This window comes from Pipistrellus kuhlii, unplaced genomic scaffold (genome assembly GCF_014108245.1).
Source record: "Pipistrellus kuhlii isolate mPipKuh1 unplaced genomic scaffold, mPipKuh1.p scaffold_m20_p_23, whole genome shotgun sequence".
NCBI classification, from domain to species: domain Eukaryota; kingdom Metazoa; phylum Chordata; class Mammalia; order Chiroptera; family Vespertilionidae; genus Pipistrellus; species Pipistrellus kuhlii.
In genome coordinates, this window is record NW_023425522.1 from 11,356,980 (window position 1) to 11,370,970 (window position 13,991).

Consider the following 13,991-nt stretch of genomic DNA (forward strand, 5'->3'; position numbering starts at 1 on the left):
CAAAGGCACAGAGGCAGGCCTGGCTGCAGTGGGCCTGCCTGGCACTGGGGGAGGGGAGGGTGGTGCAACCGGGCAAACAGTGATGGCTTCTCTTCCCATAGAGCACGACAACTGAACAACAGGCCCCCGGGCCAGCCCGGGGCATGTGACAAGGATGTCACTACATCCACCAGAGGCCATCTCACCTTCGCTCCATCTGGAAAACCACCCCCTTCTCCCTCTTCTCCCCTCCCCCTCCTTCTCTTCTCTGTCCATTTACCCCCAGTAGTTGGCAAAGTCATTAGTCAACAGAGCCAACTATCGACAGTACAACGATTGACATTTCTTTGGAGAGTCAAATGTTTTAAACTTAAACTTCTTCTAATGCCACTTCTTCAACATAGACTCACCCAGACCGTGGTATTTTGTGGAAGAGCCACACTCCAGGGGCCAAAGGGCCGCATGTGGCTCGTGAGATGCAGTTTGCCAACCACTGACCTACCCCAGCTCTGTGACCCAGCCTCTCCCTGCCCCCAGTTTGAGGCCCTGACACAGTGGGCTGTGACCCAAAGGCACCTCAGCCCCGGGCTGTGCCACACCCACCGTCCAGCGCGGGCAGCACCGTCCTCCGCATGGCCAGGACCAGGCCGAGGGGCGAGCCGAAGAGGAAGAAGTCAGACACGTCGAAGTCCAGGCGGCCCAGGCTGACCGCCCGGGGCTCGGCCTCATCCTTCAGCATGCTCGAGTGGATGCTGGGGAGGGAGCGGGGGAGACAGAGGCGGCGGGTTAGGGAAGGGCCGTGGAAGTGAAGCATTCGCTCAGCAGGGCGGCTTCAAGACTGGGTACGGGGAGCCCAGCCCTCCACCTCTGGGGCAGAGCCCAGAACCAGAGTCTACTCGCTGGATGCCGTCCACACAAGCTGGCAACCTCTCAGCGTTGGCCACCGAGGCCTGGCTAACATTTGGCTAAGGCAGAGGTCATCGGCCCACTGTTTCCGTCCAGGGCCAGATGGTAAATATTTTAGACTTTGAGGGCCATATGGTCTCCATCACATCTACTTAACTCCGCCGTGTGGCATGCAAGCAGCCGCCGATGACACCTCAACAAGTCCGCAAGGTCAGTGAACCTGGAGCCACAGCATCTGGCCGAGAACCTGAGACCACTGAGTGTCCCCCGGACCACAGACCTGCCCCTCGTGCCGGTTCTGTGATGGCCACACTGAATCCCTGCCCCCCGCTACCGGAGAAGCCCAGCTGGCCACTATGCAGACCAGCTGGGCGGTGTCAGCCCTGCCAGATTAGGGCTCTCGTTTGTAACTCATGTTCCAGGCAACCCACAGACACAGATGCACACAGCTCGGTCCTCCCTTCCAACCAGCATGCCGATGAAGCAGAGCTTAAAGAGAAAACGGCAAGACACAGAGTTCCAATCACTCGCATCTCAGGCACCCATTACCCCCAGAGAGTGCGAGCTGATGAGCAGGCTGCCCTGGGAGGGCAGGAACACGGAGGCCCTCCCTGACCTTCAGCTGGCAGCCTTGAGTCGAAGATAACCCCATGGGATTACGTGATGGACCAATCAATCCATAGAACACAGATTCGTCGGACATACTCCCGTTGGGAGAGAGAGAGGGGATTTTAGGAATCTCCGTTGGAACAGCGTGTGAGTGAGGGTCCTGCCTGCCACACGCCTCTGCCTCTGGCGGTGTGAACGTCTCCCCGTGGGGACAATGACTGGTGTTTAACCACACGTATTTCACGTACAGCGTGGTCCCTAACCACACGCCAACTACTTAATTGCTAACAAAACTGCCATCTGTCCCTGCACCAGAGGGAAAAGCGAGCTGCGTCGGACCAGCTTCGGAAAGCCTCCAGCTTCTTGTCACTCCCCAAACGTGGGGTTTTCTTAAAGGATGAGCCAGAAATGTGGAGATTTTACCTCGCAGCCCGGACATGAAACATAACTGCTTTTCTTGTAAAGAATCGTTGGGCAGAGGGGCTTTAAGTAGCCAGAGATTTAGCTACGCAGAGCCTCTGGCCCAACAATCCCTCCTTCAGGAATCCACGCAAACAAAACAGCCCTAATATGCACATGAGTGTTGATGCACAAAGGTCGTCACCAGGGCGCTATTTATAATTTTGAAGAATTGGAAAAAGCCAAAGCATCCAATGACTGGGATTAAGTAAGTGTGTCCGTTTACTCAATAAAATGTTGTTAAGACTATCTACCAAGCATTTTTATTATTTTTAAAAATATGTTTTTATTGATTTCAGAGAGAAAGGGAAAGGAAAAGGGAAAGGGAGAGAGAGAGAGAGAGAGAGAGAGAGAGAGAGAGAGAGAGAGAGAAATCAATGATGAGAGAGACTCACTGATCGGCTGCCCACTGCACACTCCCCAATGGGAATTGAGCCCACAATCTGGGCATGTGCTCTTGACTGGAATTGAACCCAGGACCCTTCAGTCCACAAGCTGACGTTCTATCCACTGAGCCAAACCAGCTAGGGCTCTACCAAGTACTTTTAATTATATGGGGGAAAGATCACACTATAAGGGTAGGTGTGTGTGTTTTTTAAAGTAAAACCAATTGCAAGGCATGTGAAATATATAAATACTGAAAGAAAATAACCCCAACATTAGCCCTGGCTCCCTCTGGGTGCTGAGATGATCTGCTTCCCAAGTGCTGAGCTGGCCTCCTGCTACTTGTCACTGGGGTAAGAAAGGAGGAGGGAGCGACGGAGGAGAGAACTGAGGAGTGAGGGAAGAGGCGTTCCTTCCGAGGTGGGACTATGCTCAATACCCACGTGTCTCCTGAGTAATGTGCAGACAGTTCAGTTAGCCGGTGTCGATGACCATGACCCTTCTAGAAGGTTCGAGGGCAGGCGGTTCCATGGAGGCCCTGGGACTGACGAGGAAAGTGTGCTGTGTCCTGGAGGCTGGGGGACCCATGCTGAGCCCAGCTCTCGTCCCTGGCTGTGTGGTCCTAGGAACCTTCCTGACTGACTTCGCCTGCACTTCCTCGTCTGAGAAACAGTCAGAACACACGCCTGGAGTTGCTCACAAAACACACAATATACCTGTTCTTCCACCAGATTCTTAAAGACGCCAGGAAAGCAGGCTGGGCAGCATGTGCCAAGTTGCAGAAGATGACCCTGAGGCTCAGGGATGGCTATCCCCTCCCTCTGAAAGTTGGGGTGCAGCAGAGACAGAGTCCAGGGCCCAGGGTCTCAGCCCAGGGCCCATGGGGAGCAGCCTTGGGCTCAGGCTTGTCTCTGGGGGCCCCAGGAAAGACCTGGGATGTGTGATTGGTCCTAAGCCACCCCGAGGATTCTAAGCCAAGGTGCTCTCTGCTCTGGATGCTTTGCAGGAAGGAAGAAGGGACATGGGGAATGGTTACCTTGATAGGAAGGCATGATGCTGGGTGATGGCCTCGCAGTCATAGGTGGAGGAATCGCTCTGTTTCCGTGGCAACGGCCTCTTGGGCTCCTCATCCTCCAACACGCTGGAGATGTCAATGCTGCTTTTGCTGAGCCGCTTGCTGCTGGCCAGACTGCACTCCTCCTCCACCCCGGGGGTGTCCTGTGGGACCGAGGAGAGGGCAGGAGGGCACTGCGGTCACGGTGGGACTCTGGGGCGCTACCTCCTCCCCAGGCACAAGGAACCCCTTTCTCCTAGACGTGAGAGGCAGTGCATCTTCCAAAAGAAGCTTGAAAGCCACCACACGGTAGTGATGGGAGTCTAGTCACAGGGCTGTCCTCTGCCCCCAGAAGGATTGGCGAGTTAGTGGGACTCGGGGCAGCTACCTGGGGGCCCAACCCCAAATTAGCCCCCCTGGACCTCAGTTTCCTCCCCTGTGATAGTAATCTCTTGCTATTCCTGTAAGATTGCGACACAATATATACTTCGTGACCTGGATTTCACGGGTTCACAGTACTGCCCACCGAGAGGCCCCCGCTCCCCAGGACAGACCCTCCACCGCTCCCACCCTCGGGCCCGCACCTGGGTGCTGCTGACGCTCCCCTTCCGGCTGCTGCTGCCAGGGCTGTCGCCCGAGGGCCCCGCGCTGTAGCAGATGGCGTCAAAGGCCAGGAGGCCCCCCACACAGTCCCCGATGAGACACACCTGCAGAAGGCACAGCTGGGACTGCAGGCCTGGCCACCGCTGCCCCCTCACCCCAATGCATCCAGCACTCCTGGATAACAAGGAGCCAGTCCCAGGAGGCCTGAGAGGGCTGCATTAGGGAAGGGGTGCACATTCTGGGGCCAGGGTCAGCTGAGGACAGGACTAGACTAGGGTGAGGGGTCAGACTGGGGTCAGGGTCAACCTGAGGACAGGGTCAGGCCAGGGTGCGGGGTCAGACTGGGGCCAGGGTCAACTGAGGACAGGACCAGGCTGGGGACCAGGGGTCAGACTGAGGCCAGGGTCAGCCTGAAGCCAGGGATCAGGCATGGGCCAGGGCTTAGCATGGGCTCACAATCAGAACTCAGATGTTGGCCTCACTCTTCCTATCTGTAAAATAAGACCAAACCCAAAGATTTTAAAAGCCTTCTTGGATCTCAGACACCATGGCTCCTGAGCAGCCTGGTCTAGATCCTTTGGGCAGATTCAAGCCTCATTCCAGGCGGGGTGAAGGCAGGGAGGTGGGGGCAGCCGTCCTACCTGCCCACTGAAGCCGATGCCATCCGGGGACTTGAGGAACTCTGCGTAGACCTGGTTGGCTTGCTCAATGACGGTGGCAACCGCATCCTGGTACTGTGGGGAGGAGATGGCCAACAGGGGCAGCACGGCCAGAGGGACGTGGTCCTGGCTGTTGCTGAGACAGCCCTCATCATGGCTGCAGGGATTCAGGCTGCGGACAGGGGGCCAAGGTAAGCCCAGCCGGGGTCAGGCAGGAGGCGGGTTAGAGGCTTCGGACTGGGCAGGAGAGAGCATGTGCTGACCAGGAACGGGGCCCTCCCCTCCAGGCTCCCCTGCGCCCACCCCGTGCCAGCCTGTGATGTGGGCCCTGGAGTCTCCTGTGACAGCGTCCCTCTCTCCTGCCCTGTTCTGCAGGGCACCAAAGAACCCCCATCACGAAAGACGCCACTGGTGTGGATGTGGATGGGGCCTATCATCCTGACAGACTTCCCAGAGCAGGTGGGGGTCTGACTACCATATTTTCCGGTGTATAAGACGACCCCCTAATTTTTACAGTTAAAACATAGGTTTAGGCCTATATTCGCTGTATAAGACTACCCCCCACTTCCGAGGCAACACCACTTCTTTTTTTAATAGACCGCCTCTCTGACTCTGGCCAATCTGAGCAGGCTTTTTACTAGAACACAGTGTTTTTCGTTTCAAAAGTCATCTTATACGCTGGAAAATACGGGTAGGTCTCCCGGAAGGCTTTCGGGGAAAGTCAAAAGGAAGAGAGAGGGTCGCCAGGCATGCTGCAGCTTGGGGTGGGCACTGAGCTGTGTGCTCGATAGTGTGCCCATGGTCCAGCTGCCCACCCCTGCCCCAACCTTCCCCCCCACACACCTGTCCTGCCTCTGTCCCCTGGGGCAATGGACCCAGCTGCCAGCAGGGGCCACACGGGGAGGAATTGCCCAACGGCTGCCCAGCCCCTGCCCTTTCCCCATGGCCTAAGCTCAGGCTGCCTGAGGTTGAAACCGGGGACAGGCGGCAGGGCTCAGGGACCCTGGGCAGGTGACAGAGACCTCAGGGCGTGCCAGTCCGGCCCAACAACCATCCCTCATCTCCAAAGAACACAAATGAGAGGAAACAGGCCTCGATGGCAGCGGAGAGATTTTAATTAGCCGAGAAAGAGCTCTCTCCCAGCAGTGATTAGGGCTGATGGATGGGCTGGCAAGGCGCTGCCTGGGGGGGGGGGGGGGGCGGACACTCCCTCCCGCTGTCCCCTCCAGTGGCCAGGCTATCCATCTTACTGGCCATCAGGCCTGTGCTGGATCACCCAGCTCTGGGGGTCAGATGTCCTGGGGGTGCGGGGTTTGGGGGAATCCTGCGACTGATTGTGAATGAGCCCAATTAACTCTGGCTGCTGGAGTGTGAAGGAGCCACACCAGCCCGGCTCCCGGGTCCTGCCGCAGAGCAGACGCGGCCGATTCGTCTGCGGAAGAAGCAGAGCCCAGGGCCCTCTCTCGGGGTGAGGCCTGCCACCCTGTGGCTTCACAAGCATCACACGGGGATGGGAGCCCTTCGCCGGGCTGGGGAACAAGGGACCCCATCGCCTTCCTTCCTTGCCACTCTGATTGAGATGGGCCCTGCCCTGACCTGGAGCACAGATCAATCAATCAGACAGGTGTCTGCTCCCCTGTCCCCCTCCCCACCCCTCTCATCCCCTCCCCTGCAGACACCAACTTCCCTTTCTCTCAGAGACCAGAGGAGGGAGGCCTGCACGCCCTGCACAGGTGCTCCCCACCCGCAGGATGCTGGGCACCCCTCCTCCCTCCCAGCACTGCTGAGCCCTGCCTGGGCCACAGCTGAGGGGGGCGGGGGGGGGGGCTGGGACGCCCTGCCCGCCCTGCCCGCCCTGCCCGAGCCCCACATGGCAAAGGGCTCCTCTCTGAGGCCCTGGGTGCTGGCAGAGTGGACATGAAGGGAGCGAGGGCAGGAGAGAGGTGCCCGGCCTCCCCTTCACTCCTAACTGGTCCAAGCTCTCAGCTGCCAGCCCGTTTGCCTCGTGCTCTATCAGACCCGTGCCCTGCAGGCGCCGCCTGTGTGCCCGCGTTAGCTGTGTTCCTACAGGGCAGGGCCCTGGGGCGGTGAGCAGGACCTCCCACGGGTCCCCGGGTCTTGGGGGGCCTCTGGTCTCCCTGTTAATCCCCCAGGTTTGGATGAGGAGCCCAGGCCTGGTAAGCTTGCTGCCTGATCCCAGCCCTCCGGTTCTCTGACGGCAGTCAGACACACTGCCCTCCCCAGCCCCTGTGCACCAATGGGAGAGCGCTCTCTCCCTGTGAGGACAGGGTGTGAGTCACAGCACACCCCACGTGTGCTTCCCAAGTGCCCCACGCCTAGGCTGGCACATAGACGCCTCGGAAAATCTGGGGGTTATTCCCCAGAGTATCCCCACGGTACAGACGAGGAAACAAGCAGGGAAAAGCTAACTGCCTTCCCCCAGGTCACACAGCTGGAGCTCACATCCGGGCTGACCGAAGAGCCCGCACCCTTAACCATGCTATGTTACTCCCACAGCACACCCCAAAGCCAGCTCCCCCGGGCGCCGCCCTGCCCTCTTCCTGAGGGTCCCTGGTGCCCTGTGCCACTTCCGTTAGAGCACACACACCCCTACGGGGATCTAATGACGGGGCCTGAGAGTGAGGCTGCCCAGGGCTGACTCCCGGCTCCATTCACTGGGTGGCCCTGGGGGCAGTGGCCTTGCTTAACCTCTCAGTGCCTCAGCTCCCTTGCCTGGGCCCAGGAGACCATGGCCTGTGAGCACAGGAAGTGGATCTGGTCCTGGCAGAGGAGGACACGGTGTACAGGGCTCATTGCCAAGGACTCTGCTGACCCCCTCCCACATGATGCTCGTGGTCAGCCAGGACCTGGCATCCCAGAGAGGCCTGGGGATGTATGCCCCTGCCCATCAGTGCCCACATGGTGGGGGGCAGTCTCCCCACTTACCACCACCACCAGCGCCAGCCAGTCCCAACAAGCAGAAAGGGACTCACTTGGAGACCAGCGAGATGGCCTCGGAGCAGATGGCAGGACAGGGGACAAACTTGATGAGGATGTGGCCCAGGGCCGCGGGGAAGTGGGCGCGGGTGACCTTCTCCAGCACGGAGCTGAACGTGTGGATGTCGGCCACCTTGCAGGAGGGGTCCCCCGAGCCCGTGTCCAGGACGTTGCCCCCGTGCAGCACCAGCAGCAGGACCTGCGTCTTGCAGGAGCGCTGTGAGAAGACTTCCTGGAAGGGACATCGGTGGGGACAGAGAGTCAGGCAGCAGGAGGACAAGGTAACACAATGAAACACACACACACACACACACACACACACACACACACACACACACGGGGGTGGGGGGGGAGAGGCGGGGGGGCTGCAGCCAGAGAAGCGGGCACTGTGCCCAGCCTGCCTCAGCTCCAGGTCGGGGACTTCCCCAGCCCCCATATGATGAGGGGCACAGGCTGCCAAGAGGGCTGGAGGGACCTCTGGAGGCCATGCTTGTTCACATGAGAGCCAGAAGCCTGGGCAGGAGGGGATGCTGCCCAGGGTCACACAGCAAGCCTGGTGAGCCGGATGGAACTGGGCAGCCTGTGCACCGGACTCTGCCTGACGTCCTGAGCACACAGCTGGGCCCAGGCAGCCTGGGAAAGCCACCTACCTCACTGTCTTCGTGGATCTCAATGCTTCCTTGGGCCGGGAACTTCTGTCTTCTCAAGGACACCCGGTACAGCTCTCCTGCGGGGAACAGAGCAGTGCTCAGCCGCGGGAGGCTGGGCCCATGGGCCGTGGAGCCATAGCGTGGGAGCTAGGGCGGCACCCTGGCCAGCCCTGGCCTCCGAGCCAAACACAACGTGAAACCCTTTTTCCTCCAATAGAGCGGAAGCCCACCAGGACGAGGCCGAGTCACGGTGCTGTCCCAGGGGCCAGCAGGGCCACCCTAGGATGGAACCACAGTGCCCTGCTCTTTCCTTCACTGACAGCAGCAGCGTCAGGGTCGTCCGATGGCCTCCACTTCCTGTATTAGACGGAAATGTGGGCCGAGCATCCTTCTGAAAACAACCACAGCCCGGCCGGCGTGGCTCAGGGGTTGAGCGATGACCTATGAACCAGGTGGTCATGGTTCAATTCCCAGTCGGGGCACATGCCCGGGTTGTGAGCTCCATTCCCAGTGTGGGGCGTGCAGGAGGCAGCCAGTCAATGATTCTCTCTCATCATTGATATTTCTCTCTCTCTATCCCTTCCTCTCTGAAATCAATTTAAAAAACCTAGACACACACACACACACACACAAATATATATATATAATATATAGATATATTATATATATATTATATATATAATATATATATATATTTTATATATATATATATATATATATATATATATATATATATTTTTTTTTTTTTTTTAAACGGACCACAGTTGCTGAATTTTAAAAAACTGAATATGTTTGAAGCTGTCAGAGGCCTTGAATTATGGGAACCCTGTGCAGGGAAGACGGCTCCTCAGAGAGACAAGGCCAGCATTGGGGGCCACACTCATGGCCACTCTTCCCCTCGAGCTGTGAGGGGAGCCAGCGCTGCCAGAAATGTTCTCCTTGCTCCCCCAGTTGCCTGGCTCAACGCCCCCACCTTCAGGAAGTGCTTCTTGGCATCCAACCCTCCCTGATCTCTCTTTCCTCCAACACAGACACTACACTCATGGGCCAAATCTGGCCCATTGCCTGTGTTTATAAATAAAGTTTTATTGGAACATGGCCATGCCCATTCATCTGCGTATTATCTGTGGCTGCTTATGTGCCACAGACTTTAAAGCCCGAAAAGCCTAAAATATTTACTATCTGGCCCTTTAAAGGAAAGTTTGCTGGCCCCTGATCTAATGCCTGAATATCACTGCTTTGGACTCTCAGGTGCAGAGAGACCTCAGAGACATCCAGCAGCCAGCTCCCTCACTGCCTATAAGAGAGTGAGGAGTCCTTCCTTTCATCCAGCTGACCTTGCTCCCCTTGAGACGGATACTCCCTTCTCTGTGTGGCTGAGCCTCGCAGCTGGACTGTGGACCACTTGTTTGCCTTCAATGACAGGAAGTTCATCTCTTAAAGCAGCCGGTTCTAGGCAAGGATGGACCTTTCCTTCTTCTCACTTTACCCCTATGCCTGCCGAGAGCCTGCTGCACCCTCCTAGGAAGCACATTTGGGGAGGGTCCTTCCCAGGGGGCTTTGCAGGCAACCCTGCGGCAGGTGGGCCGGTGTGGGTGGGAGCCTGGCCAACGCATGCCTGTGTCATCATCTCCTCATCCACTCCTGGCCCCGGGGAAGGGTGCATCTGCCAGGAATCCCCAGAGAGCTTTGCTCAGCAGGGAAGTGCATTTTTAAATCATCTGTCCTCCCAGGCACAGCCCTGGTCTAAGGGCAACTGCTTTATGAGTTCGGAGCTGCCGCCCACACAGACAGGAAATCATTTTGTAAGTGATGGAGGGCTTTGGCTTGGAGGAGGAAGAGGAAAAACTTGTTCTGAGGCCTGGCTCTGCCCAGCGCTTCCTAATGCTCCTTCTAGGGGCTCTGACTCTCCTGCCCTATTTCTAACATCCTGACCTCGCCCTGGACCTGGCCAGAGGACACCTGGGCCCTGCTCTCGGGACAGCATCAAAATGAACGACAGCAGAAGATGGCTCTGTTTGACTGATGATGTATGTCCCAGGCACTGTGTGCTGCACAGGGATCATCTCATTAGTGCCCACAAGTAACTTCTGGGTTTTGGTCCTCTTGTGATCACCCCATTTTACAGATGAGAAAACTGAGGCTCAAACAACCTAAGTCCCTGGCCACACAACTGAGAAGACTGAGCGAGCTGGCACATGAGCCCAGCAAAGAGTGCCCCACACTCAACAGAGGACAATGCTTGACAAAGTGTTCCCTCATCCATCTGATATCCACGGCTTCCTGGGGAGGTGGACACGGAGCTCCTCATTCTGCAGAAGAAACAGGAGCACAAATCCATACGCGACACCCCGGGGACGGAGGCCCCGTCTGCCATGGGGACCAGTTCACCAGCAGGAGAGGAAGAGGCCAGGAGGGAAGCCGGGCGTGGCTCTGTGTGTGCAGCCCCGGGTGCTGCTGAAGGGCAGGCGGCCCGGGAGAAGCCAGGTGAGTCTGTGAGTGTGGAGCCTGGGAGGGCCCTGATCTGGGGCTGGAAGGACCCGTTGGAAATCATGGCCTTTGGAGCCAGAACACCTGCGTTCAAATCTTGGCTCTTACCAGCTGTGATACCTGCACCTCCGTTTTCTCATCTGGAATATGGGGATAATAATAGTGGTGACCTCCTACAATGGTGATGAGGATCAGCGAGGTCATGCACAGGAAGGGCTTAGAATGGGAACTGGAACACAGTAAACGCCATGTGTGTGATTATTATTGTTATCATAATTACTATTATCATCCACGGTGAATTGGGGGGCTTAGCTGATAAGATGGGGCCAACCCTGGCTGGTATAGCTCAGTTGGTTGAGCATTGTCTCACGCACTGAGAGGTTGCTGGCTCAATTCTAGGTCAGGGCACATGCCCAGGTTTGGGGCTTAATCCCTAGTAGGGGGTGTGTAGGAGGCAGCCAATCCATGTTTCTCTCATCAATGTTTTTCTCTCCCCCCTCCCTCTACCTTCCTCTCTCTCTCTAAAAGCAATAAAAGAATATAAAAAAAAAAAAAAAAAAAAAAAAAAAAGATGGGGCCGGAGGCTGATGGGGACATTGCCGCCTTCACTCCTCTGCCTGTCCCCAGGTCCTCCCTGAGCTTGGCAGGCTCCGGGCCTCGCTGGGCTGGGTGCCTGCTTGCACCGGGGAGCCTGCGTGCCGTGTGATTACAGGATAAATACTGTGATTGCCACAAATTGCCACAGCGAGGCTATAAATAAGTCCCAGGGAAGACAGGAGGGTCCTGCCATCTCTCGGGCACTGAGCCCCCCATGAGGTGGGGGCTGCATCCTGCACCCTCACTGATTACACAGACGGGGGCGCACCCACATCCTTGACCGGCCTGGCTCACTGCTGTGAAGCCCAGCTCCTTTGGGGCCCAAGTGATGCTCTGGGCATCAAATCGGTGGACAAGTGCTGTATCCTGGCTGCAAATGCTGCTGAGGCAGTTCCTGGCTCGGTGGGGATGGGAGGCCGGGTCCCAGCCCATCAGACCTAGGCTCTGGCCCCTACAGAGCCGACTGCCAGGACCAGAAAAGTACGTCCCCGTCTTCCCAGAAGCCCCTGCAGACTAGCAGAGAGGCCACACAGGTCCCCTGCCTGTCCATCGCCCACAAGGCTCTCTCTGCTCTTCTAAGAACCAGACATCCCACCACAGCCACTGCGGCCAGAGGCTCTGACTCACCCACAGGACATCACTCCTGCCCTGCGCCTGCCTTTGCCTGCCCTGAGCCCTCTGCCTGGTAAGCCCTGCCTCCCTTTGCAGCCCGCAAAGTCTCACCTGTCCTCAGGGCCCTGCTCAGCTGTCACTGCCTCTGGAGAGCCTGTCAGCTCTCCCTCAGCAGAGGTGGCTGCCCAGGGCATGGCGAGCGGGACCAGGCTTGGAGCTGTGAGGTCACCTGTCTGTTTCCCCTCAGCCCGGGGCCCCGAGACGGGCTGCAGTAGCTGCCAGGGCTCAGGGTGGCATTTCTGTGAAAAATCATTACAAGTGAGGACCCAGGGTGCACACCACCTGGGAGGCAGCTCTGGGCTGTCGAGCCCCAGGAGAAATTTGGTTCAGGGCAACATCGGCCACTGGGAAGACTTCTCTTAAAAGCCCCGAGGGAAAAGGTACTGGGTGCCTCTGGGAATTCTAGAACTCCGCATCTAGGGGCTTCCCCAGAGCCTCTGGTGACAAGATCCGCTGGCCGGGGTCCTGGGCGGTGGGAGCCACATGTCGGCGGTGGCCTACGTCCTGTCCATGTCTGTCTGCTTGTTCCTATTCATGCTGGTCCCTGTGTGCCCAGATATGGGCTGCGGCGGGGAGGAGGAGGCACAGCTGTTTTGTGACAGCATTTTGTGACAGCTTTGAGGTGGGCTAGCTACCACCACGCTTGCTTCCAGCACCCCTGCCAGTCCTGGTGCTGGGATCGGTGGCCCACCCAGCTCAGCATGGCTCCCCCTGCCAGCTGAGGAATAGAGGCTGTTTTTGCTTAATCACTACCTTGGAAAGACACAAACAGTGATCATCCCTTCTGACCATGGATGTGCCATGACTGCTCCTGAGACAACAGCCAAGGTCATCACCCACGCACCCAGCACCCTAAGCACAGTCGCCCGGCTTGGCCCAGTCCCGCTGTCTCCATTCTCCCCTGTCCCCTGCGGCTGGGACCCAGGAGGGGTGGATGCTGGGGTGCCCCCTCGCTGAAACAGACCACTCCATTCGCCCTCCATTCCACCAGCCCCTACAGGGCCCCATTTCCATGAGTCACCCCTGGGGTCAACTGGGCCAGCGTGGGACTGTGGGGCATGTCCTGAGCTGCATGGGCAAAGCACCGGAGCCTCTGTGGGCGTGTGGAAGCACCGGCCCTGGCCTAAACCATCTTGTGTTTGAACCCAGTGGCTTTGCTCTCCTGCTCGGTGTGAGTGCAAGAGGTATACACTGAGTGGCCAGATTATTAAGATCTCTGAACGCATAATAATTATCTCTGAACACATAATAATCTGGCCACTCAGTGTGTATATCCTATATAATAAAAGGCTAATATGCAAATTATCCCCTTGACCAGGAGTTTGACCAGCAGGCAGGTGGGCCAACTGCCCATGTCCCCTCCCCCTGGCCAGGCTGGCCGGACCCCACCCATCCACAAATTCATGCACCAGGCCTCACACACACACACGTACACACACACGTACACACACACACACACACACACACACACACACACACACACACACTGAGTGGCCAGATTATTATGCGTTCAGAGATCATACTAATCTGGCCACTCAGTGTATATACTGGGAAGACCTGGGAGCCTGGTGCAGCAGCAAGCAGGCGGCTCAGAGCCGCCAGGTAAGCCACATGGAGAGGGACACACACACTGGAGGAGACCGGCCAGGGAAAGAGTCAGGTGGTGGGAAGTGAATGTCCTGGTCAGTGGGTGACCTTGGACGCCCTCTTCACACCATGGCAGAACGAGGGGTGCCGAGTCAGGCAGTCAGAGATTCTGAGCCCAAGCACAAAGACACGCTGCCCCGCGTGAGTTCAAGCCACCGGGCCCAGCAGAATTCCCCCCAAAACCCCGACAACACCGACAGGTGCGATTGGTGAGTGGCTTGGAGGGACTGTGAGAAAGGAAGAGGAACCAGGGAGCTCAGGTGGTGAAGGTCACCTGGATGTCAA

The 13,991-nt window shown here is 57.5% G+C and overlaps 1 protein-coding gene across 4 annotated transcripts in view; it reads right to left on the reverse strand.

The window, feature by feature from the left end:
* PITPNM3 (PITPNM family member 3) overlaps positions 1-13,991 on the reverse strand; it is an 89,944-nt gene that overhangs the window by 21,802 nt on the left and 54,151 nt on the right. For 3 of the 4 annotated variants that reach the window (XR_006742543.1, XM_045586648.1, XM_036451937.2), the window contains exons 5-10: positions 8,301-8,377; positions 7,647-7,882; positions 4,636-4,825; positions 3,976-4,098; positions 3,374-3,555; positions 583-731 (exon numbers count right to left, since the gene is read on the reverse strand). Coding sequence is in view for 3 of the 4 variants with exons in the window: in XM_045586648.1 (XP_045442604.1) it covers positions 583-731; positions 3,374-3,555; positions 3,976-4,098; positions 4,636-4,825; positions 7,647-7,882; positions 8,301-8,377 (957 nt within the window). In the remaining variant the exon portion in view is untranslated. The remainder of the gene's footprint in view (positions 1-582; positions 732-3,373; positions 3,556-3,975; positions 4,099-4,635; positions 4,826-7,646; positions 7,883-8,300; positions 8,378-13,991) is intronic. The other variant, XM_045586649.1, reaches the window with a different exon arrangement.